The sequence below is a fragment of the Emydura macquarii genome, unplaced genomic scaffold, assembly GCF_026122565.2.
Source record: "Emydura macquarii macquarii isolate MOO-44397 ecotype Brisbane River unplaced genomic scaffold, CSIRO-AGI_Emac_v2 contig_3372, whole genome shotgun sequence".
Classification (NCBI taxonomy): domain Eukaryota; kingdom Metazoa; phylum Chordata; order Testudines; family Chelidae; genus Emydura; species Emydura macquarii.
The window spans coordinates 723,582-750,188 of record NW_027133509.1 but is presented as its reverse complement, the minus strand read 5'-3'; the positions used below and the strand labels follow the sequence as shown (position 1 = coordinate 750,188).

The 26,607-nt window shown below is 47.2% G+C and overlaps 1 protein-coding gene across 1 annotated transcript in view; it reads left to right on the top strand.

Moving 5' to 3' along the window:
• Positions 1-13,329: 13,329 nt before the first annotated feature.
• LOC137143955 (nuclear GTPase SLIP-GC-like) overlaps positions 13,330-26,607 on the top strand; it is a 33,595-nt gene continuing 20,317 nt past the window's right edge. The window contains exons 1-9 of the mRNA XM_067534040.1: positions 13,330-13,372; positions 15,497-15,602; positions 18,650-18,872; positions 19,582-19,839; positions 20,746-20,973; positions 21,852-22,027; positions 23,357-23,375; positions 25,017-25,106; positions 26,019-26,124. Coding sequence (XP_067390141.1) covers positions 13,345-13,372; positions 15,497-15,602; positions 18,650-18,872; positions 19,582-19,839; positions 20,746-20,973; positions 21,852-22,027; positions 23,357-23,375; positions 25,017-25,106; positions 26,019-26,124 — 1,234 coding nt within the window. The 5' untranslated portion in view covers positions 13,330-13,344. The remainder of the gene's footprint in view (positions 13,373-15,496; positions 15,603-18,649; positions 18,873-19,581; positions 19,840-20,745; positions 20,974-21,851; positions 22,028-23,356; positions 23,376-25,016; positions 25,107-26,018; positions 26,125-26,607) is intronic.

Here is a 26,607-nt window from a genome sequence, read left to right as displayed (position 1 = left end):
GGGATCATCCACATTACCAGATTAATATATGTTTAGATCTTACCCAAAATACTGAAGGGCTGGCTGGCAGCGTATCTAAAACTAAAGGTTTATTTTAAAAGAAAAGAAACAAACAAGAAGAGATGTTAAAGGATCAAAGCAATCAGATATATACATATGGTTTTATAGTCCATATATCAGGTTCTTAACAGCACTGGTGAGTTTGCTGGCTTGTAAATTTCCTCGGGAGCGATGGGTCTGTCAGTCCTTTGTTCAAAGCCTCAGATGTAGAGAAGTTGATCCAGAGGTAAGAAGCAGGAATGAAGACAAAATGGAGATGGTGCCTTTTATGTCCTTTGCCATGTGGCTTGTCCCAAACACAAGCACACAGCACCTGGGCATGGAAAAGCACTTGGAGTCCCCTGTCCCCAGGCATGTCCTGCTGACTCATGGCTTTTCACCATGTGCCATCATATAGCTGATTGCCCTTCATGGGCCATCAAGCAGTCTGGACAAAGCCCTTTGGGTAGGTGTGGGTAGGGTTAAGTCTGTCTCTAACTGTAGTTGCTGTGAAAGACATTGGTGCAGTTACACTGCTGGCTGGAATTGGTGCAAATTCCCAGTGTAAACATGATCTAAGCATCCCATGTAATAAGACAATTGCTGTGGAAATGCTGAGGGGGTGGAAATGCCACAAGCTAATTGTGCAGGTGATTAAAAACAAAGCAAATCAGTTAAGAATGTAACTCATTTTTTCTCCGCCTAAGGCAGCTCTTTTCATACTTACGCCTTGCAGAGTCATCCTCAATCTTCTTGAAATCTGAACACATCCTGGTTTTGAAAAGCACTAACAACCCAGTGTCAGCTCATAACTTTGGAACTGGTCTACTAGAATGGCGAGCAGCAGACCTGAATTCCCAGGTAAGATGATGCTCTCTACCACCGTACTCTTACTGTGAACATTGTTACATGTATAGGAACAGATCCCCAGTTGGTGTAGATCTGCACACACTGATTTACAGCCACTGGAGATCTGGCCCAGGATCTCAGTGTTAACCCCTTGCTCTCACTTGCTCATAACTCTCTGAAATGGGAGACATTTCCCTGCTTGGTCAGAGCGCAGGGGGAAGCTGGAAGTGTGAGGACAATCTGTTCAGCCATTCTGAAATAAAAGACCTCACCCAGGTCAGCTGACTCAGGCTGAGGAGCTAAAAATTGCCATGTAGATGTTCGGGCATGAGCTTGCTGTCAGGGACTCTCCCTCCTCACGGAGGCCCAGAACACAGGCTCCCACTCGAGCCTAAATGTCGACCAAGCAAATTCACAGCCCTACAGCCTGAAGCAGCAGACCCGGGCCAGCCGCTTGTATTTAATCGCTGTGTAGATGTACCTTTTGAGACTTACAGAGCCCACTAGGGGCCTTGCTTTGTTAATCGAATTAACCTGGGAGCCAGGGCACCATTTTAGATTGGAGGGGGGATTACAACTTTAACCATGATTCCAGAGACAATTTAGGCACCTGAAAACTCTCGGTCTTTTTGCAGATAACTTAGAAACTAGCTGACAGGAGCCAGTATCTAATTCCTGTGTAAAGAAAGAAAAATATATACTAACAACAATTCATGCCATTTATACGTAAGTTTAGAACAATCAGATTCCCTTTTGTTCCCTATCCCAAGCCTTGAAGTATCCGTTTTAGAGCCTTAACTCAGATATCGGATACACAAGTTTGCTATTTTGTGCACTCCCATACTCACTGCCTCCTCCCTCAGGGCACAACCCTATGCCCTCACCTGTCCCTTCTCTTGGAGATTGACTCCCCTTTCCCACCCCACTGCCCCGCCCAGATTCAACACCTCCCCACTGGGAGCCCTCCCCCTCTCCTTCCCACCACCATCACGGAGGACCCTCTTTTCCCTCTGCTCCCCACCACCACCACAAGGGACCCTCTGCTTCTTCCCTCCCACCACCACTGAGGACACTGTGCTCCCCCCTCCCACCCTGACTGACCCATTCCTTGCCTGCCCCACCCCCAGAGGCCCTGCTCACTGCCCCCCCCCCCAGGGGCTGACCCCCTTCTCCTTGCTCCAGGCTGGTTAAGTCACCTGCATCAGCCTGCTGCCGTTAGACCCCAGTGGGTTCGGCTGTGCGAGTCCCCTTCCTCACTTCCTATTGGAAGAGCATGGAAGCATCCCTAGTGCCCGATTGCAGGGATCGGGGCAAGATCCACTTCTCAGAGTGGCTAGGACACACCCCCTCATCTCCTAATTGGAGGAGCCAGCCCTCTCCTCCTAGTTTTCTCATGGGGTCCTGCCTCTGTTGCTTCTGATTGGCCCATGGTGGGAGTATATTTGCATCTATCCCCACACCCCATAAGTTACGGCCCAGTGGACTGAGGCCCTAACCTCTGGAGCGTTCTGAATGGTCCCTTCCGGCCTTGATGGGCGGTGCTTTTATGGAGAAGAGGCAGGACAGGGAGGACAGTAGAATGTTGTGGTTGGTTAGCAGGATTGTCACTCCATATCAACTCAGCTGCTGATTGGTGGAGGCAGACGAGGGGGAGGTGTGTGTGAGCTAAATCAGTGGTGGAAACTGACCACGGGAGTCAGGGCTCATAAAGGAGGGGACCTTGCTTCACGGTGCTGCAGGTAAGAGCTCCATCTAGGACTGGGACGTGGCCACAAGCAGACCTCTGGTACGAAACTCGTAGGGGGCAGGTGTCCCCCCACCCTCACTAAATGGCATCACTGAGAGGCTCTGAGATACTACAGTGATGGGTGCCAGGACAAAACTTCTAAGCCCAGCAGTGAAAACAAAAAAGTGTTCTGTTTCCGACTGTGTTAAGCTTTTCAGAGAGCAAGAGCTGAGCTGTTAATGTCAAATCAAGGTTGAAACCTACTTAAGATCTGGGCTAGATCCTCAGCGGGTACAAATTGGTGTGGCTGCATTGAAGACATCAAAGCTCTGCCAAGTTAGCTGAGGACCTTGCCCCTGACATTTGAATCTGGTGTTTTCAACCCCATCTCTTAGTAAAACTTGCTATAGATAAGGTTGTTATAGTTAAGGTTAATCATTGCATCCGGGAGTCCCAGGCATTGAGCAGGACCCCATGGCGCTGGGCACTGTACAAACACAAAGAGCAAAACTACAGTCCCTTTCCCAAAGGGCTGACAATGTAAGCATACGATTAGAGACAAGTAGATATAGATAGATGAGGAAGTGCAAGGAAACAATGAGACAATACTGGTCACATGACAGGTTGTGGTTTCAGCACAGCAGTACCAAACTGCTGTCAGGTGTTTCCAAGCGTTACAGCACAGCAGATCATTAAGGAGGGTTTTGAAGATGATGTGACAGGATTTACAGACTCTCGCAGAGACTGAGGGAATGAAGCAATACTGGGCAAAGAGAGCCCCACGCTTTAGCAGCTGCAAAGCCGGCTCCAAATGGAGAATCTACTCAAAAGGGGATCCTGACAGCCGGGGGGTAGGAGTGAAGGGCAGGCCATGCAAAGGAAGGAAGCCAGTTTTCAGTTTCTCTACCGGGTAGCGCCTGACCAGGACCAGGAAGTGCGCCAACTCCTAGTCCCCGCAAAGCACCAGAAGGCCGTATTAAGCCTGGCCGACAGCCATCTTTTTGGGGGACACCTGGGAGCAGAAAAAACCCTCACCCGAATTCTGCGGAGGTTTTTTTGACCAGGCATACACGAGTCCGTCCAGCGCTACTGCGCCTTGTGCCCCGAATGCCAGCTACACAGCCCCCGACCCCAGCTGAAGGCACCCTTAGTGCCATTACCAATTATCGAGGTCCCGTTCAAGTGTATAGCGATGGACCTGGTGGGGCCCCTCGAAGTTGGCCCAAGGACACCAGCACGTACTCGTAATCCTGGACTACGCCACCCGCTACCCCGAAGCCATTCCCCTGCGGAGCGCAACCTCCAAGGTAATAGCAACAAAATTACTGGAGGTATTTGCCCGAGTAGGGATTCCTAAGGAGATACTGACGGACCAAGGGAGGTTAATGAAGGACCTGTGTGCTCTACTTCATGTGCGGACCCTATGGACCCTATGGACCTTGGTGTATCACCCCCAAACCGACGGCCTGGTAGAAAAATTCAACCGGACACTCAAGTCCATGATCTGGAAAGTGGTGAGTCATGATGGGAGGGACTAGGATGACCTACTGCCATACCTTATGTTCGCAATCTGGGAAGTGCCCCAGGCCTCAACTGGGTTCTCCCCTTTTGAGCTACTATATGGACGGCACCCCTGTGGAATCCTAGATATAGCTTGAGATGTCTGGGAGGCAGAGCGAACCCCTGGGAGGAACGTAATAACCCACGTGCTCCAGATGAGGGACAGGGTAACCCGTGTTACCCCTATTGTTCGGGATCATCTAGAGAAGGCCCAAGAGGCTCAGCGCACCTCCTATAACCGGCTAGCAAAGGTTAGGTGATTCCAGCCCGGTGAGCGGGTAATGGTCCTAGTCCCCACGGCGGAGAGCAAGCTTCTGGCCCAGTGGCAGGGACCTTATGAAGTAATCGAGCTAATAGGAGAGGTGAACTACAAGGTGCGACAACCAGATCGGTGAAAGGGGGAGCAGATCTACCATATTAACCTCCTGAAAGCCTGGCAGGCCCCAGACGCAGGTATGGTCGCCCTCAACTTTCCGGGGGACAATGTCCTCCGACCTGATGCTGACACAAAAAGCTGAAGTACAGGAGATGGTGAGCCAAAATCGGGATGTATTCTCGACGAGACCGGGCCACACGACAGAGACACACCACCACATCCTCACGAGCCCTGGTGCTAAGGTCACAATGCAACCCTACCGAATCCCGGAGACCAAGAGGGAGGAAATCAGGGCTGAAGTAAAGAAGATGCTGGAACTGGGGGTGATTGAGGAGTCTCACAGCCAGTGGTCGAGTCCGATCGTGCTTGTGCCAAAACCGGACGGCACCACATGATTTTGCAATGACTTTCGACGATTGAATGAGGTTTCCTAGTTTGACGCGTATCCCATCCCCCAAATAGACGAACTGGTGGACCGGCTGGGTAAGGCCAGGTTTTTGACCACACTGGACCTAACGAAAGGTTATTGGCAGATCCCCCTGGCGGACAAGGCTAAAGAAAAGACCACCTTTGCCACCCCAGATGGGCTGTTTCAGTATATGGTCCTCCCGTTCGGGCTACATGGGGCCCCGGCCATCTTCCAGCAGTTCATGGATAAGTTATTGCGACCCCATGGCCGCTATGCCACCGCCTATCTTGATGACATAGTCATCCACTCCTCCAACTGGGAGACCCACCTTAGAAAAGTGGAGGCAGTGCTAGAAACCTTAAGGCGAGCCGGCCTTACCGCGAACCCCGCCAAGTGTGCTATCGGGCTAGCGAAGGCTAAATACCTGGGACACATTGTGGGGAGGGGCGTAGTGAGACCCCAGGTCAATAAAATAGAGGCAATTCAGACATGGCCCCGACCGAATTAGAAAAAGCAGGTACGGGCATTCCTGGGCGTGGTCGGCTACTACCGGCGTTTCATCCCACACTTCACCACCAGGGCGAGCCCCCTGACAGAACTGATCAAGGCTCGTGGCCCCGACATGATAAAGTGGAGTGAGGCGGCAGAAGCAGCCTTCGAGGACCTGTGTATGGCCCTCTGCAGCGACCCAGTGTTGATCGCCCCAGATTTTCAAGAACAATTCATTTTACAGACCGATGCCTCAGAAGTCGGGTTAGGGGCAGTCCTATCCCAGATGGTCCAGGGCGAAGAACACCCGATCCTATATCTAAGCCGGAAACTCCTTCCCAGAGAACAGAAGTATGCGGTTGTTGAGAGGGAGTGCCTCGCCGTAAAGTGGGCTGTGGAGACCCTACGATACTATCTTCTGGCGCGCGAGTTCTCCCTTGTCACCGACCATGCCCCATTGCTGTGGATGCACCGGAACAAAGAAAAGAACGCCAGGGTAACCCGCTGGTTCCTGTCCCTACAGCCCTTTCGGTTCACGATTCAGCACCAAGCGGGCCACAGGCACAGCAATGCGGATGGCCTTTCGAGGGTCCACTGCCTCACGACCCAAGTAACCCAACCCCTGGGTGTTGAGTGGGCGGGGGGATATGTGACAGGGGCTACTGGAGGGTGGTAGAAGGGTGCTATGTTAGCCTAAGAATGACCAAGGCCCTGTTCCCCTAGCAGCCGCCCAAGGCTTCCTCCAGGCTAATCAGGGTCAGCTGAGGCCAGAGCCAGCTGAGACCAATTAGGGTCAGCTGAGGCCAGAGTCAGCTGAGACCCATTAAGCACTGCCTGGGAGCAGATATAAGCTCCCTGCCAGCCAGGCAGGGTGCTCTTGGAGTTTGGAGGTCTGGAGCTTTGGGGAGAAGGAGAAGGAGAACAGTGAGTGGCTGAAGCCAGAGGAAAGCAGAGGCTTGCCCGGTGGAGTGGCTACTTAGCCCCAACGGGGACCAGGGTAGGGAAGCAGCCCAGAGAAAAGACTTACACAGTGCCTTATAGCAGCAGCCAGCCACTGCTGTCAGCCAGGGTCTCTAGGCTGGTGTCCGAAGAAGAGGGTGGGCTCGGACACCCCCTACCCCAAACCTTAGAACCTAAGGTCCTGAGGGCACTACTCGGCCTGCGAAGGCCTGAGGGAAGGCTGGGCAGAAGAGAGATGGCCGCCATCTTGAGACTGGTGGGAGCCCTGGGCGGCCATTTTGTGCCCACCACAGTAAAAAAGCTCTCGGACCACGGGAGCATGAAGGCCACTCCATCACACTGGACACTAGGAAGGGAGCTGGGGAATGCTTATTTGGCTGCCTGAGCTGTTGAGAGTGAGAATTCCCTGCTGAGGGTCGGGGCTATGAGCACCCCCCAGACTGAAAGAGCTGAGGGAGGTAGGAAGCAGTCCAGGGGTGGTTGGCCAGATGCACCAGGAAAAGCAACTGAGTCATTCCATGGCTTTCCCTCTAGGTCCCTGGGCTGGGACTCAGTGGAGAGGAACGGCCTGGTACCCACTACCTTCCTCCCACCTCAGTCCAGGAGAACCTACTGCACCAGGAATTGATGAGTTGCAGTTTCACTGTTAGGCCTGCTGATTTCCAGGCGGCTTGCCCCCATGGCACTCCAAGTACAGTCATTCTCCCACACACACATTGTGTGTCGGCCAGTGACCACACATGCACCCGGGACTAAAAGGATGAAGGCCATGACCCGACAGTCCTGTCAGCCTGTGAGTGAAACCTGTTACAGGTGTATTATGAGGTAGTTTTGTGGATGCTTAGAACTTTTCCCAAGCACAAGGGGCTGCACGGGAGTACGGTGCTTGTTTGAAAATGTAACAAGTTGGCGATGGAGGCTGGTCACATGGGCCGCTCTGAAGCTGGAGTCAACATTTCAATACTGAATAAGGACCCAAGGAATTCTAGACCAGTCAGCCTACCTTCAATACCTGGAGAGATGCTGGAACAACTTATTAAGCAATTAGTTTGTAAGCAATAGGTTTATAAGTAATAACCAGCATGGATTTGTCAAGACATGCTCATGCCAAACCAATCAAATTTTCTTCTTTGATGGGGTTATTGGCCTAGAGGATGAGGGGAAGCTGTACATGTGATACGTCTTGATTTTAGTAAGGCTACTGATGCAGTCCCATGTGACATTCTCTTAAGCAAACTAGGGAAATGTGGTCTTGATGAAATTGCTATGAGGTGGGTGCAAAACTGGTTGAAGGACCGTACTCAAAGAATAGTTATCAATAATTTACCAATAGCTCTCAAACTGAGAGGATGTTTGAGAGCGGTCCCACAATGGTTAGTTATTAGTCAGTATTTTCATTAATGACTTGGATAATGGAGTGGAGAGCATGATTATAAAATGTGCGGATGATGCAAAGCTGGGATGGTTTGCTAGCACCTGGAGGATAGCATTAGAATTAATAACAACCCCAACACATTGGAGATTGGTCTGCATTCAACAAGATGAAATTCAATAAAGACAGTTACAGAGTACTTCGCTTACAAAGAAGAAAATGAAACGCACAACTACAAAATGGGGCATCACCCGTGAGACAGTAGTACTGCTGAAAAAGAGCTGGGGGTTATAGTAGATCAGAAATTGAATATGAGTCGAGTGTGATGCAGTTGTGAAAAAGGCTAATATCGTTCTGGGATGTATTAACAGGAGTGTCGTATGTAAGAGACCGGAGGTAATTGTCTTGCTCTGCTCTGTACTGAGGAGGCCTGGGATGCTGACAAACTGTAGAGAGTTCAGAGGAGAACAATAAAAAAGATAAAAGATTTTGAACATCTGACCTGTGAGGAAAGGTTAAAAATAACTGGGCATGTTTAATCTGGAGAAAAGAAGCCTGAGGGGGACTCTGACAACAGTCTTCAAATATGTTCAGGGCTGTTGTTATAAGGAGGACAAATAAATATCTCATAAAAGACCTGACACAGAAGATCCCTGGCTTTGATCTCCTCTGTTACTTTGGTGCTGCTGGTTTTTGAATGGAGACATGTTGGCTTTTCCCCCCAGGCAGGGCTGTTTGGATTAGACTAATTAGACTTGTCAGAAGGGTCAGATTGTTTTGTGATTTGTGAATGTCAGGAGCTGTAGATTGCTCCACCCAGAAACCCATAAAGGGTGTGTGTGCCTGCAGTACTACAGACTTATCCTGCTGGAGTCAGCCTCAGATTAGGTACCTCACCCCAGCCTAATCCGAGAGGGTGCAGACACACCAAAGAAGAGCAATCAAGTTCCATTAATGACCTGTGTCCACACTGGTCCTGCAGCTGCTCACAGAAGAGATAACCCAGTGACTTGTGTGTGTTATGAGTCCTCCTCTTAGATTCACAGATTCCAGGTCGAGAAAGGACCATTCTGATCATCTTGTCTGACTTTGTGTGACACGGGCTTTACACAGGATGTGAGCGTGTTTTTATGTGGCAAAGCAATGAGTATGGAAGTAATTAATGATGATCAGTGTTTGGATTTCATTTCGAAAGCTGTTATGAATCTTGCTGATTATATTTGATTAGGCAGTTACCTAATTCGTTCTTTTCACTCGCTGCTAATGCAGAAATTAAAGCTGGCAGGGTTTGAAAGACACACCTGGAAACTAATATAAACTAAAATTCATGAAGAATAAAATAAAAACAATCAAATTCCCCGAATCCTTGTGATAAACTGCAGAAAGAGAGTGTGCAGATGCACATTCTTTTCATCTGTTTAAGGAAACCTTTTAGTTAGCAAAATAAATAAATAAATCCAATACAAACGCAAAGCTGAGCTGTGATAGATACATGTAGATTAGTTGTTCAGCACCACAGGAAAGGTTAATTTAGGGAGCTGACAGAGAGGGAGAATGGCACCACAGCTAATATCAAGTATTCAAAAATCATGAGTCAGGTCTGATATATGAGAATATAAAAAATGATAATATATTTTGTCTTCCTTTTTACATCTACTTTTTGAACCTCTGGGTTGCATTTGGGATGTGTTTTCAAACTTCTCTTTGCTATCAGGAAGGCTAGAAACTTTTTAAAATTTACAAATGCAAGTTGAGGTGCTTGTGAAATCACATGCCTCCAGGAGCTGGAGCTTTAAGAAAAACACCAGATATTATGAGAGTCAGCAACACTGGAATAGCATTGCAGTTGAGGCCCTGAGAGGCCACCTGGGATTAATTCCCAGCTTAGGCAGACTCCTTGGGCAAGTCACTCAGGCTGAGGTTTTTAAAGCTGCATAAGGCATTTGGACACCCAATTCTCATTGCAGTTAATGTTTGGCATTTTTGAAGATCTGTCTGAATCTCTCTCTACTTCCGTCCCCATCTGTAAAGAGAGAGAACACTTCCTTTCTCCTACTTCTTGCCATTCATTTCTATTCAGACTGAAAGCTCTTCGACCCAGACTTTCTCGTATTCTATTCCAGATAGGTGCATTATACCACGCTCGTCACCATAGTATATGAGCATCTTCCAGTGTTGCATTAAGCAACATAACTGTACATCTGTCACATGATGATTGTTCTCTCATCCTCTCCCCAGAGGGAGAAGTGTATGGAATGGAATGACTTGCTTTGGTAGGAGTTATTATTATTATTTGTTCAATGTACCTATTGCTGCAGAGAAGGCAAGGTCAAGGAAGTGCGCTTTGCACTTGAAACAGAAAGTGGTGAAATTTGTTATGATAAACTTCTGTTACTTGGAGCAGCTAGTCCTGGAACCCACAAGAGGAGAGGTAATTCTTGATTCAGTCCTAAGTGGAGCACAGGATCTGGTCCAAGAGGTGAATATAGCTGAACTGCTTGGTAATAGTGATCATAACATAATAAAGTTTAACATCCCTGGGGAGAGAGGGGGACATCAAAGCATTTAGTTTCAGAAAGGGAAACTACACAAATATGAGGAAATTAGTTGAACAGAAAGTAAAAGGTACAGTGCAAATGTGAAATCCGTGCAAGCTGCATGGAAACTTTTTAAAGACACCATAATAGATGCTCAATTTATATGTATACCCCAAATTAAAAAAATTGTGAGAGAACCAAAAAAGTGCCATCATTGCTAAACAGCAAAATAAAAGAAGCAGTTAGAGACAAAAAGGCATCCTTTAAAAAGTGGAAGTTAAATCCTATTGAGGAAAATAGTAAGGAGCATAAACTCTGGCAAGTGAAGTGTAAAAACATAATAAGGAAGGCCAAAAAAGAATTTGAAGAAGAGCTAGCCAAAGACACAAAGTAACAGCAAAACAATTTTAACTACATCGGAAGCAGGAAGCTGCTAAATAAGCAGTGGGGCCACCAGATGATCGAGATGCTAAAGCAGCACTCAAGGAAGATAAGGCAATTGCAGAGAAACTAAATGAATTCTTTGCATCGGTCTTCATGGCTGAGGATGTGAGGGAGATTCCCAAACCTGAACCATTCTTTTTAGGTGACAAATCTGAGGAACTGTCCCAGACTAAGGATCATTAGAAGAGGTTTTGGAACTGTTATGCTCACAGCTGCCTGCAGGTTCTGGATACCAGGTGAGGAATAAAAACACGCCCACACCAGTTAGATACACTTATCTTTAAACACGGCTTATGCTCCAAACAGCAATGGGAGACTCTAGGGCGCGCTGCAGGGGATTTTTACCACACAATCCAAGTGGATTCATGGCAGAGTCTCATTGCACAGTTTACATTTCAAGTTTTTGTACAGCATTCTCTAGGGAACAGCAAGCACTGGCTAATTTACACACCTGACCTTGCTTCCTCACTTTCCTCCGCTTTTGGCACCACAGACAAATTCGCACAGCCTGTTTACCAGGCCAAGTAGCGCCTCTTATCAAACCGGTTCTGACCAGACCCATCAAGCCCCTATCTCTATCCAACACGTTACAAACATCTTCCATGGCCTACAGGAACAAATTGTTAAATTAAACAGTAATAAGTCACCAGGAACAGATGGTATCACCCAAGAGTTCTGAAGGAACTCAAATGTGAAATTGCAGAACTACTAACTGTGGTATGTAACCTATCATCAAATCAGCTTCTGTACCAGATGACTGAAGGATAGCTAATGTGATGCCAATTTTTTAAAAAGGTTCCAGAGGCGACCCCAGTAACTATAGGCCAGTAAGCCTAATTTCAGTACTGGGCCAATTGGTTGAAACTACAGTAAAGAACAGAATTATCAGACACACAGATGAACACAATTTGTTGGAAAAAATCAACATGGTTTTTGTTAAGGGAAATCATGCCACACCAACCTATTAGAATTCTTTGCGGGAGTCAACAAGCATGTAGACAAGGGTGATCCAATGGATATAGCGTACTTAGATTTTCAGAAAGCCTTTGACAAGGTCACTCACCAAAGGCTCTTAAGCAAAGTAAGTAGTCATGGGTTAAGAGGGAAGGTCCTCTCATGGATCAGTAACTGGTTAAAAGATAGGAAACAAAAGATAGGAATAAATGTTCAGTTCACAGGGCAAGAGGTAAGTAATTGTGTCCCCCAGGGTCTGTACTGGGACCAGCACTGTTCAACATATTTATAAATGATCTGGACAAAGAGGTAAATAGTGAAGTGGCAAAATTTGCAGATGATACAAAACTACTCAAGACAGGTAAGTCCAAAGCGGACTGCGAAGAGTTACAAAGGGATCTCACAAAACTGGGTGACTGGGCAACAAAATGGCAGATGAAATTCAATGTTGATAAATGCAAAGTAATGCACATTGGAAAACATAATCCCAACTGTACATATAAAATCATGGGGTCTAAATTAGCTGTTACCACTCAAGAAAGAGATCTTGGAGTCATTGTAGATAGTTCTCTGAAAACATCTACTCAATGTGGAGCGGAAGTCAAAAAAGCTAATCGAATGTTGGAAATCATGAGGAAAGGGATAGATAATAAGATAGAAAATATCATATTGCCTCTATATAATCCATAGTACACCACATCTTGAAAACTGCATATAGATTTGGTTGCCCCATCTCAAAAAAGATCATTGAAAAAGTACAGGAAATGGCAACAAAAATGACGGGGGTATGGAACAGTTTTCATATAAGGAGAGATAAATAAGACTGGGACTTTTCAGCTTGGAAAAGAGATGACTAAGGGGGGATATGATAGATGTCTCTAAAATCATGACTGGTGTGGAGAAAGTAAATAGGGAAGTGTTATTAACTCCTCATAACAAAGAACAAGGGGTCACCAAATGCAATTAATAGACAGCAGGTTTAAAACAAGCAAAAAGAAGTATTTTGTCTTCGTCAACCTGTGAACTCCTTGCCAGAGGATGTTGTGAAGGCCCAGACTATAAGAGGGTTCAAAAAGAACTGGATAAGTTCATAGAACATAGGTCCATCAATGGCTATGAGACAGGATGGGGAGGGATACAAAGCCATGCTCTGAAGTGTCGCTAGCCTGTTTGCCAGAAGTTGGGAATGGGTGATAGGGGATGGATCATTTGATGATTACCTGTTCTGTTCATTCCCTCTGAAGTACCTGGCATTGGCCACTGTCGGAAAACAGGATACTGGGCTAGATGGACCATTGGTCTGACCCAGTGTAGCTGTTCTTATGTTCTTATGAATAACTGTGGCCAGGTCTTAATATGTATGCAGCACCTAGCACAGTCCCGGCCTCTATCAATACTGTAATGCAAATAACAGTGATGGATTTATACCCATAAGTGGATCAGTGTCTTCTCATGCCATCTGTACTAAACCTCAGGTCATTAGTGAGCCTTGTAACTCATGCCCATCTCTAATGTGATTGTGCTAACAAGGACGCCTCTTTAACCTGAAAAGGTGCTGAGTGGGAAGATATAAATGCACCATCATCTGCCAAGAAGAAGAGGAAGTTGGACAAGTATCAAGCATTCGAGATGGAGGAGCAAGAGTCCCTGAAAACCTGTAAGTATGAACCTGCTGACAGTGGGGAGCTGTGCCTGAAATACACAGGGCTTTGGGGAGAGGGCAAAACTGGACCCAGCCCTGGCTGTGGTGGAGGCACAGAAGCCATATTCCCTCCCCAGGGGTAGGGTGCAAGGCTGCACAGCCCATATTCATGTGGCTGCTCTTTGGCTCTTGCAGCAGTGGGCATCAGGGCCGCGGCATTCCATTGAAGGTGTGATGCTTCTCGGGTCACCCAGGGCTGTGAGCTGGGCGTTGGCCCTGGAATACAACCAGCCTGTCAGCTGCTCAAGCACCCCCCTCTGGGCTACACCAGTCTGCCCTGCCCTGCAGACTGACCATATACGCATGCCAGCCCCTGAGTGCCTTCAAAGTGTCCCCACTCCGGTATCCAGCCCCTGGTCACTGGACCCCCACAGAAATCCCAGATCCTCTGTTCCCAGCCCAGTTTTACCTTAGCCCAGCTCTCCATCCCCTCACACAGCACTTCAGTTCAATCCTAGCAAAACAAAAGGGAATTAGTTTAAGAAAGCCTGGAGATTCCACTGGAAACAAGTGTGAGGGATGGAAACAAATGGTGACATAAAACAAAGTCGTAAGACACGAACTAGGGCCCGTAGTCAGTTGTTGGCTGCGTGTGTGTGTTCTTTGTGCTACATTGGCTCTGCGCAGATAGCCAGCCCAGCGAACCTTGCTGGAACTACCAAAATAGATGACAGATCCGTTTCATTAACAAAGGCACATTGGCAGGTTAATTACGATGAAGCAGAATGCTAGTATCCCGTAGACTCAACAGAACCACTGACACACGTATGCCCGTGGCAATGGACCAGCTCAGTGAATGGCAGGACTTTCCATTCCCCCCTCGGCAGGAAAAGACATCCCCTTTGAGATTCCTCTTTTATACTTTGATACAAATAAATTATGTGTTGCCCCTCTGATGTGAATACTTAGTGCCCAGAAGTGCTGGTGTTTTTGCAACACCAGCCCTGTTCTTGCCAAGTTCATGTAGTGGGTAGTGAATCTGACAGCAGGCCTCTGCTTTGTAACAGGGCAGGGCCTGACTTTTGCTAACTCTTCTTTGTATTAGCAGGGCTTGAATGGAGTTCAGGCCTTAGGCCTCATACCAAGACTCGTGTCTCAGGCTCTCTCTTTGTACTTTGCACTTATTAATAGCTGCCACTTTCCTAGCTACTAGAGTACAGTTTCACCCCAAAGTTCAGTCTTTCGAAGTGCTTGCTAGTCCCAGGTAGCTAGGACCAAGTCTTCCATGACCCACCCCCACTCATCCTCTGACCTACGGAATCAGTCCTTTGTCTTTATTCACAGGCCGGGCCATCCCCTCACTGCCCTATTGTTCCTTTTTACTGCCAAGCGGTTTCAAGGTTTATAGTTTGTCTTTGATTTTCCATTGACTTTTCTGAGTTTAGGGCAAGGTAGACAATTAAGCAACGCATTACATAATTGGCTAGCCTGGGAAAGGTGACAACTCCCTCCTGCTTGACTGGGCCATCACTGAGACATATGGTTCATTTTCACTCCAAGACCCAAGGGCACCAATGTTCAATATACCAACATTATTCATTAAATATCACTCGAACACATCATCTCAATATGATGATAAGTATCGATAAGTTACAAACTTCCAGTAGAGATCTCACATATTACCATTGTAAAGAACAGTGAAGTCTTTGCCAATTGGCCCCAGTGGGCCACACTCTGAAAGCTCACCTGAAATAGCCTCTAGCACATTAGTCCTCAACCTACTTACCATTGTGGGCCACATACGCAGCTCTCTATTTGTTATGTGGGCCAGATCCACACAATATATGTACTACCTGTATGGCCCTGAGGATCTCGTATGGACCTCAGCGATGTGCTGGTTAGGCCTCAAGCAGCCCTCGGGCGGCAGGTTGAGAACTACTGCACTAGCAGAACAGCACCAGCTAGCACCATGCTGGGACATTGGCTCAGGGGGATGAAGGGCCATCTATTGAATCACCACTGCCATCTCACCCTGGGTTTTTCCGGGAGGTCTCCTCTTCTTGCTCTGAGTTGGCACAATGCAACTTAGCGGGTGAGAGCTAATTCTAACCCTAGCATGTAATTGTATCCTCCTTCCAGATGAATTTATGGAATCCAGGATCAAGAAAGTTGTGAACATCATGTACGAGAAGCTGACCGCCACTCTGCCCCAGGAAAATATGTCGGACGAGATTCAATATCTCACGTGAGTCTGCAGCCCAGTTTCTCCCTTAAAGTCTAATGATTTAGACACCACAGCCTGTGCTCACACAGGCCTCTGCTTACCTGCTCTATAGACAGACCCACCTCACAATGTGCAGATCTAGGTCTGAACTCCTCATCCGTTTGAAGGGTTTGGATACAGACCTGTCTCTCGATAGCACCATAGGAAATGACACATAGACCGGATCACGGTCCCTCTTCAGGAAGGACAGGCAGGGGCGAAAGGGTGGAGGAGTTGCACTGTATGTGAGAGAGCACTATGACTGCTCTGATCTCCACTATGAAACTGGAGATAAGCCAGTTGAGAGTCTCTGGGTTAAGCTTAGAAGCAAGAACAATAACGTTGATGTCGTGATGGGTTTCTGTTATAGACCACCAGACCAGGAGGATGAGATAGATGAGGCTTTCATCAGTCAACTAGGGAAAGTTTCCAGTTCACAGGACCTGGTTCTCCTGGAGGACTTCAATCACCCTGACATCTGCTGGAAGAGCAATACAGCAGAGCACAGACAATCCAGGAAGTTTTTGGAGAGTGTTGCAGACAACTTCCTGGTGCATGTGTTGGAGCAACCAGCTTGGGGCTGTGCTTCTCTTGACCTGCTGCTCACAAACAGGGAAGATTTGGTAGGGGAAGTAGAAGTGGGTGGCAACCTAGGCAGCAGTGACCATGAGATGTTCGAGTTCAGGATCCTGACAAAAGGAAGAAAGGAGAACAGCAGGATACGGACCCTGGACTTCAGAAAAGCAGACTTTGACTCCCTCAGGGAGCTGATGGGCAGGATGCCCTGGGAGGCTAATATGAGGGGGAAAGGAATCCAAGAGGGCTGGCTGTATTTTAAAGAAACCTTATTGAGGGCACAGGAACAAACCATCCCAATGTGCAGAAAGAATAGCAAATATGGTAGGCGTCCAGCTTGGCTTAACAACGAAAACTTTGGTGAGCTTAAACACAAAAAAGAAGCTTACAAGAAGTGGAAGCTTGGTCAGATGACTAGGGAGTAGTATAAAAATAATGCTCAAACATAAAGGAATGAAATCAGGAAGGTCAAAACGCAATTGGAGTTGCAGCTAGCAAGGGACGTGAAAGGGAACAAGAAGTGTTTCTAAAGGTTTGTTACCAATAAGAGGACGATTAAGGAAATTGTGGGCCCCTTACAGAATGGGGGAGGCAACCTCGTGACAGAGGATGTGGAGAAAGCTGAGGTACTCAATGCCTTTTTTGCCTCTGTCTTCACACACAAGGTCAGCTCCCAGACTACTGCATTGGGCAGCACTGGGCAGAATGGGGAGGAGGTGAACATCCCGCAGTGCTGAAGGAACAGGGTCAGGACTATTTAGAAAGATCGGAGATACTCAAGTCCATGGGGCCAGATGCAATGCATCCGAGGGTGCTGAGGGAGCTGACTGATATGATTTCAGAGCCATTGGCTGTTATCTTTGAAAGCTCATTGCAATTGAGGGAGGTGCCTGATGATTGGAAAAAGGCAAATATAGTGCCCATCTTGAATAAAGAGGATCCAGAGAACTACAGACTGGTCAGCCTGACCTCAATCCCTGGAAAAATCATGGAGCAGGTCCTCAAGGAATCCATGTTAAGGCACTTGGAAGAGAGGAAGGTGATCAGGAACAGTCAACATGGATTCACACAGGGCAAGTCATGCCTGACCAACCTGATTGCTTTCTAAGAAGAGGTGAATGGCTCTGTGGATGTGGGGAAAGCAGTGGATATGCTATACCTTGACTTTAGCAAAGCCTTTTATACCGTCTCTCACAGTATTATTATCAGCAGGTTAAAGAAATATGGGTTGGATGAATGGACTATAAAATGGATAGAGAGCTGGCTAGATCATCAGGCTCAATGGGTAGTGATCAGTGGCTCCATGTCTAGCTGGCAGCTAGTTACAAGCGGAGTGCCCCAGGGGTTGGTCCTGGGGCCGGTTTTGTTTAACATCTTCATTAATGATCTGGAGGATGGGGTAGATTGCACCCTCAGCACGTTCGCTGATGACACTAAGTTGGGTGGAGTGGTAGATACCTTGGAAAGTAGGGATAGGATACAGAAATCTGATGAGGTTCAACAAGGACAAGTGCGGAGTCCTCCACTTAGGACGGAAGAATCCCATGCACAGCTATAGACTGGGGACCGATGGGCTAGGCAGCAGTTCTACAGAAAAGGACCGGGGGGTAACAGCGGATAAGAAGCTGGACATGAGTCAGCAGTGTGCCCTGGTTGCCAAAGAAGGCTGATGGCATATTGCGCTGCATTACTAGGAGGATTGCCAGCAGATCGCAGGAAGTGATTATTCCCCTCTATTCGGCATTGGTGAGGCCGCATTTGGAGTATTGTGTCCAGTTTTGGGCCCCCCACTACAAAAAGGATGTGGAGAAGTTAGAGAGAGTCCAGCGGAGGGCAACAAAAATGATGAGGGGGCTGGAGCACAAGACTTATGAGGAGAGGCTGAGGGAACTAGGCTTGTTTAGTCTACAGAAGAGAAGAATGAGGGGGGATTTGATAGCAGCCTTTAACTACCTGAAAGGGGGTTCCAGGGAGGATGGAGCTAGGCTGTTCTCAGTGGTGGCAGATGACAGAACTAGGAGCAATGGTCTCAAGTTGCAGTGGGGGAGGTCTAGGTTGGACATTGGGAAAAGAAATTCTCTAGGCGGGTGGTGAAGCACTGGAATGGGTTACCTAGGGAGGTGGTGGAATCTCCATCCTTAGAGGTTTTTAAGCTGAGGCTTGACAAAGCCCTGGCTGGGATGATTTAGCTGAGGTTGGTCGTGCTGTGAGAAGGGTGTTGGACTAGATACCTCCTGAGGTCCCTTCCAACTCTAATCTAATCTTCTATGATTCCCCCTAGCCCAATGTCCTGTCTCTGATCCAGTATTCATTGAAATCAGTGGGGGAGGAAGAAGGGGGGGGGATCTTTCCACTGACTGCACTGGGGCTCTGTTTGTGAGGAAGGGAACTGCCTGGCTGTTCCCAAATATATGAGTCTGTCTAACCCTCCCTCCCTCTCCCCTCCTTCTCAGGAACCGTCTCCTCACCTTGAAGACCAAGTCGTCCTTGGAATCTATTTACATCGGGCTCTTTGGTGGTACTGGGGCCGGAAAGAGCACGCTGCTGAATGCCATCATTGATCAGCAATTCTTCCTGCCAGTGTCAGGGAGTGAAGCCTGCACCTCTTGCATGGTGCAAGTCAACAGCAACTGGGGAAAAAACTACGAGGCAAAAATTCACCTTCTCTCACTACAGGCAAGGCTGATTCCTCTGCATGGCACAGAGGATGGGGTGGATGTGTTCTTTAGGACAGTATCCTGGCTGCTCGGTGTGTAGCCCTGCCCCCTCCACAGTGAATCTCTGTCTTATGGAGAGGGTGGCTGGCTGCCTGGCCCACATGGCCCCTGCTGGCTGCTTCTTACACTGAGGCTCATTCCTGCCTGATGATGGCTGTGGGCTCCAGGAAGGAAGTCATGTGCTCTAAGGACAGGGCTGGGGCTGGTTCTCTGCTGCTTAGGAGGCCCAGAGTGGACAGGTGAAAGCAACAGCACTTCCCTCCCTGCTTTGCTTGCAGTTGGCCAGAGGGGATTCCCGCTGCTGGAACCACAGCTGGTTTGTCTGCTGCACAATCCAGGGAATCACTTGTGCTGCTTCTGCACTACTGCTCCCCATATCTTCTCCTGCAGCACTGAGCCACTTCTCAGCTCCCCTACCACACCCTCTGCTCAGTGTTAAAACAGCTCTTCAGTCACTTTAGTTGGACTGCTGTTACACCAATCCCACCCAGCCCGAGCTCCAGGCACCCCCATCGCTACTGACATCCACGACCGCTGCCTGTACAACCCTAATCAAATCCAGCCCCAGCACCTGCATTATCCCATAATAACAAGCTGGCCCAGCTCCCAGCCCAGCGCCCAAATGCCCAAGATAATAATGGCCTGTTTGCCCTGCTCTGCCCTGGCAGGAATGGAAGGAGGAACTGAAGAATCTGGTAGAGCTTGTGAAGAAACCCAAGGAGGAGGAGGAGGAAGGGGAGGAGGAGGAGGAAGAAGCGGAGGAGGAGGAAGAAGGGGACGAGGAGAGTGATGTAGGTGAAGCTGTCCGAAAGCTTCGAGCGCTCTATGGGAAAGATGCTGAAGCCAGACCTTACGGAGATCTGTTGAGTGAGAAGCTACTAGTAAATATCCCTGCCTCAAAATGTATTCTCCTCAAAGCAGCGCAGGTGAGTGAGTGTCTGTTAAAAAATTCCAAATCTAGAAGACCATTGTAGGTTCAAAAAAGAACTAGATACATTCACGGAGGAAAGGTCAATCAATGGCTATTAGCCAAGGTGATCAGGGACAAACCCCATGCTCTGGGCTTCCCTAAACCTCTGACTGTCAGAAATTGGGAGTGGACAACAGGGGATGAATCACTAGATAAAGAGCCTTGTTCCATTCACTCCCTCTGAAGCACCTGGCCCTGGCCACTGTCAGAAGACAAGATACTGGGCTAGATGGACCATTGGTCTGACCCAGTATGGCCGTTCTTATGTGGGGGGATGGGTGAAGAGGGTGGGGCCTGAGCAGGGGGAGGTGGAGGAGGGGAGGAGATAGGTGGGTTCCAGACAGGGGTAGGATGGGGAGGGAGGTGCTAGAGCAGGGGGAGGCATGGGTGGGAAGGGGGGTCCTGGAGCAGCAGGGCTAAGTGAGTACGGCCCAGTCTCAGACAGTGAAGGTGGGTGAGGGGCAGGCAGGGAGGAGAAGCAAGGAAATATTGCTTCATGTCATCGGCTAAATGAACTCCACATTGTTTTTCCTGTGACATCACTTATATGAAGTCAACAATGCTGAACAATTCTGTAAGTTCTATGTGTGAGTGTGAATCATGCTGCATGAATTAGGGCAGTGGTTCTCAAACTATTTACCATCCAGTCGTTCTTTTATCAGAGAAACAAAAATAGGAAGGGAGAGATTCAAGACAGTGATAGGAAATGGGTGATTGTGCAGTGGGGGATGAATAGTGCGGGATGAAACTTGGTCTCACAACGCCCCCAGTGGAAGGTTGTTCAATTCATTACTTTTCACAGAGGACTTCAAGGTCCTATCACCATAGAGGGGCAGAGTTTGATTTATTTATTGTGTCCCAGGCAGAAGAACTCTCTGAGAAACTGGACCCTTATATCCGGTGTCACAATGACAAGGATGTGGAGGAACCAGCACAGGATGACGTGAGAACCAAGATGCGACTCTGGCCACTAATCAAATACGTGGAAGTGACGATTCCGAAGTCAGATGTGATTCCGGAAGGTGTCGTGTTTATGGATATTCCCGGGACAGGAGATTACAACAGCAAAAGGGATGAAATGTGGAAAGAGGTGACTTGCCAGCTCTGCGCTGTGTGGGAGGAAATGCTGAGACATGATTTGGCTGGAGAGTCTTTAAACACTGGTTCTAACATCACTATTCCAGTGTAACAAAGGGAGCAAAGCTCTGGAGAGGGCAATGTGCTCTGGGGTCTGGGGAAGGCTTTAGTGAAATGGACAGAATCAGCGCCTGAGGGTGCACCCCTGCTATTAGCTAACGCTGCTTCCCAGCTTGGATCACTGCTGCTGCTGGATTCCCATAACATCACAGGCCCATAGCACCTCCGCACGTCACTGAGAGACTGACGGTTTTCTTCTGAAGTGCAAACCCTGCAAAGATCACATGCTCCTTTATCTTCTCTCCCATAGGGCTATCCCACTGAATGTCTGCACAGCAATTACACACCCGCAACTGGCCCAGGTCAGCTGACTCGAGCTTGAGCCATGGAGCTGTAAAATTGCCGTGTAGACTTTCACTGCAGCCCAGGCTCTAGGACTCCTCCCCCCTCCCGTGGGGTCTGGATCTCAGGCTCCAGTCCAAATGCAAATGTCTATAAAGCAGTTTTACAGCCCCACAGCCCAAGCCAGCTGACTCAGGCCAGCCATGGGTCTCTAATTGATGTGTAGACATATCCCTAGAGGTCAACTCCGAACCTCCAGCTAGTGCCATCCTGAATGGCCCAGATGCATCATAGCTGGGGGGCTTGAATGAGGGGCTCAAATTGTTAACACAATCCTGCAGAGACTGAACACTCTACATTGCCATGGCCGTCAGCGGGAATCAAGGGTGCTCCGCATGTTGCAGGACGGAGCTTGGCTGCCTTTTCCCTTCCAGATATAATTCTCTCTCTTTCTCTCTCTCTCTCTCTCTCTCTGTCATTCTCCTTAAGACCATCAATAAATGTTCAGTCATTTGGGTTGTCAGCAACATGGAACGAGTTGTGGGGGACAAAGTGCATGAAGTGCTGCTGACTGAGAGCATCAAAGCTTACCAAGGCGGGATGTGCAGCGACATCGCTCTGGTGGTCACCAAGTCTGATAAACTGCATCTGGAGGAATACCTGAGGTAGTGGAATAGTCTATCCCCGGGCTTCAGGAAGTGTGAAAGTCCTTCCTTCAGAGATGTACAGTCTGTCTGCCCATCTTCCTCCTGCAGCCCCTCCTTCTAGCTCCCAGCCAGTCCATGTTCACCCATCGGCTTCTGAAGCATCTGGCATTTGTTCTGGCTGGTGTTTTCAGTGTCTAACAACAATCTTGATCTAGACCAGTGGTTCTCAAACGTATTTTATCACGCCTCCCTTCTTTACGTCTAGTAATAATTTACACCCACCCTTCTGCCACGCTAGTACATATACAGGGAAAAAATAAATCAACATGCAAATCTCACTAAATATGACATTCAGTAAAGCATTGATTCAGCCAGACCCAACGATCCATTGTAATAAGAGCAAAAGCAAAACTGCGAGGATGCTTACAATTAAATGTGCACACTGCATCGTAGTAAATGGATTAACAGACAGATGGCAACGACTTTGTATAATGCTATGGAAGCGTAACAGAAATCCTCCAGAATGCACAGCGCCATCTAGAGTCAGATGCACAGCACCATCTGAGGACTTTATATGTCTGGAGAAATCAGCTTTGCTAGTTATTCATCACTGTGGGTGAAATATGCACAGGAAGTTTCTTTTTTCCTAAAGCTTCATGGCCTCACTAGAATATATTCCACACCCCCGGTTCAGGGGGGCCCTTCCCCGGTTTGAGAACTTCTGGTCTAGACAGGATGAAAGTGTAGGTATTTTTGTGTATAACACTGTGCTCCTGAGAGAGTCGGCAGCAGGAACTGAACGTGGGAGCTGAGGATTGAAAAGCATCCTCTATTTTGCAATTAAACTACGTGAAATCTGCCATAGCAGCCTTTTCATTTGAATGTATCCAATCTCTCACCACCCAACACTTCACCAATGTCACCTGCCCAGCTGCAGTAACCACTCAGAAGTTCACAGCAGTAGTGGGGATAGAAATCTGATCCTCCTCTTCCGAAAGTAACACTGGAGCTATAGGAGAATCAGTGTGTCAGGGGGAGCCAGTATGTCAGGCCTGATGAGAGCTGTGAACCACCAATTCACCTCTGTGTCACAGGCATTGGGAAGAAACAGGTCAGTCTGTAATTGTCCTCTACAGGGATTCTTGCACCTTCCACTGAAGCACCTGGTGCTGGTCACTGCTAGGGACAGGATGCTGGGCTAGGTGGACCTTGGGTCTGATCCAGGCTGGCAACATCTATGAACACGCTAAAGCCCACTTTCCAGACTGTGTATTTTCACCTTCCAATAAAGCCCTGCACAGATTTTTGTCAAACCTGGTTAAATGTGTCCTCTTCATTTTTTTCCAGGGAAAGAAAACAGAATAATGTGAGTATCGGAAGACTTTTTAAAAAAAATAAGTTATAGTCTTAAAATTGAAGGCGCTCCAAGAACAAAACTGAGAAGTAACTGATTTGTGTTGTGAAGATGGTGTTATCCCCTAGGCTCCTAAATACAAAGGGTTGTACCAGCAAGACTCCTGCTTACTGTAAGAGGAGCTGCAGGGCTAATTTTTTTTTAAATTAGGCATTTATAGCATCCACTGGGCCCTGTCTAGGTATCGCCTGGTCACGCTCCACACATGAGCACCCCCATTCGCCTTGTGTGGCTAAGAAAAATGCTGTTTACCCCACAGTCAGGATAAAATTACAAGAGCTATCAGCATTTGTAGTTCAGAAAGGAAGTAGATCATCAGTTGGAATCAGGTAAATATCCTAAGAGAGGCCTGGTCCAGTGGTGTGAAAGCCAGGAAATCTCTTGTTCTTATCCCATCTCACAGATTCGTAGTGTATTCCTTGGCAGTTCTCTGTGCCTTAGCTTCTCCATCTGTAAAATGGGAACAATAGGTTTGTCCCCAAACATGGGAGCCCTGAGGAAAGCAAAATGTTAGAATTTAGGCAGCGTTGATAACAAAGTTGAGTGAACTCAGCCATGTGGGTTTATTTATTTATGGCCATAATCCTAGTAGTATCTGAGCATGTCACAAACATTATTCAATTTATCCTCTCACCCCTGTGAGGCAGGGCTGTTATTCCCATTTTACAGGTGGGGAACTGAGGCCCAGAGAGACTAACTTACTTCTACAAGGTCACACAGGGAGTCTGTGGCAGAGCTGGAAATCCAGTCTGGATCTCCTTAGTCCCAGTCTAGTTTCGTAACCACTAGACCATCTTTTCTAGCCTTCTATGGTTTATTTCTGAATCCTAAACAAGGGTTCAAAGAACTAAAATCAGTTCACAGACAAACAAGCCTTGATCGATTGTTGCCCAATGTAAAATGGCAGAACAAAACCAAATTGGGAGCTGAAGATATGCTTCAGATTACAATACAAATTAACTCCACTAGAGCTGGTTTTTTTGTTTCATGTAGCAATGTCTGCCTCACTAACTAACCTGGGAGAAGCAGCTTAAGAAAAGATAGTTTCAAATTACATGAACCAAAAACAAAATGAATGTTATTGAAAGCAATAATGCTGTTTAATTCTTTTGATAGTTCGCAGTTAACTCAACTGATGTAATTTAGCCAAGAGAAGGTTAAGAGGTGACTTGATCACAAACTACAAATGCCTACATGGGAAAGAGATTTCCGAGAGCAGATGACTCTTCAATCTAGCAAAAAAAGACCTAACAAGATCCAGTGGCTGGAATCTGAAACAGCATTATGTTAAAATCACACTAGGGAACTTCTAGTCCAGGCCGATAGGGTCCACAAGGACTAATTAATGTGCAACATGTTAGTAGGCTCTAGAACTCACATCCCTTTAGTTGACATTACTGCTTCATGTAGACAAGCCCTAAAAGGTCTGCTCTAGCTCAAACAGAAGTTCTGGGTTTGATGTAGAAATTCGTGGGTAAAGTTTGCCCTGTGTTATGTTGGAAACCAGATTAGATGGGGCCAGCTGGCTTCAAAAACTGTGGGAGCATTTTGAAGTACTACCTAGAGTAACTTTTGTTATCTTTCCAAATGTAGAATCCTATAGAAACCAAACATGATGCCATCTTAGAGAGGAACATAACCGTGAAAGAGAAGAAAAGCCGTGGAATGAAGAAAAAACTCGAGGTAAAATATATAACAGTGGGTTTTCCAATTATTGGAAATCTATTCCTGTTATATTTCAGTAGCAAATGTGATGGTCCTTGGACTAATATTTATTACCAAGTGTTTTTCCATGAGATGTGATGACTTCTAGATGGTCTCAGTTGTAGTATAAAAACCTCAGTGTTAACATACAAAGTTCCAAGTACTAATGAATTCTGGGGCCAGATCTATCTCAGTCTTCACCACCTAATTCCCATAAACTTTCAATGGATTTAGTTGCCTAACTTTGTTAGGCACTTCTGAAAACTCCATTAGGGAGCTCTCCTTTACCTCAAGCGATAAAAACCTGTGTGTTTGGAGCTGACCATCCTCTCTGATTTGATTCTGAGTCATAAACAAGGAATCGAGGCGCTGAAGTCAATGCATAGACAAAGATGAGCCTCAATTCGGTGTTTGCTCAATGAAAAATTGACAACCCACATCAAATCGCTCCATAGCAATACAGAATTAGGAATTGAAGATGCACTGTTTGTCTGCAGAACAAAGCATTTCTTAAACAAAGCCAGTAACGTAGGGAGAGAGGAAACAAGGCCTCAGAAAGGAAGAGAGATGAGATGGGACATTGATGAGGCAGAGAGGTTCACGAAGCTGTTCTTAGTGGCAGAAGACGCAGAGGAAGAGGCTCTTGCACCAACAATGGTGAGATTGTGTGATGAGACAGAGGAGTATGCTGCTAAAGGGAGTGAGGGAGTGCAGTTTTGAACTGGACCCTGATGTGAATGGGGTAGGTTGAGGATGCACAACTGATTAAATTAACATTCATTGCATCACTTATTGCGCTAACTGGGGTGCAATTAGGCAATGACAATAGGGTTTTTGTAAAGCTGCTTCAATAACCCCACTTTTTAAATAGTCTCTCTCTGGTTTTTTTAGAAAACGCTGCCGAGTGATTCAGAAGTTCTGCACAAGCCTGATCTAGTTTACACAGTCAGCGCCACAGAATACTGGCGGGAGAAGTATCTCACTAAGGAAGAGACAGGTAACATGCAATCGTTCTTTCAACATGAATTGCTAAGATTTCATTGTGCAAGACACTTACTCTGCATCTCCTGTGTGCATCTCTTACTGGTGATGGGTGAACTTCACAGGTGCAGGAATTTGGTTCCAAGCAGCATGTAAATGTTCAGAAGCTTTTCCCCAAATTGGGGGATTACATTTTTTATTATTATTATTATTTGTATTACAATTGCACCAGGAGGCCACAACCACAATCAGGGCTTTGTGTTGTTAGGTGCTCTACATGCACAAAAGAGACAGTCCCTGCCACATTGTCTCTGCCCTTACAGAATGGGGGAGGCAACCTAGTGAGAGATGAATTGGAAAAAGCTGAAGTATTCAATTCTTTTTTTTTGCCTCTGTCTTCGCAGACAAGGTCAGCTCCAACTACTGAACTGGGCGGCACAGAATGGGGCAGAGGTGAGCAGCTCTCAGTGCCTAAAGAACAGGTTCAAGACTATTTAGA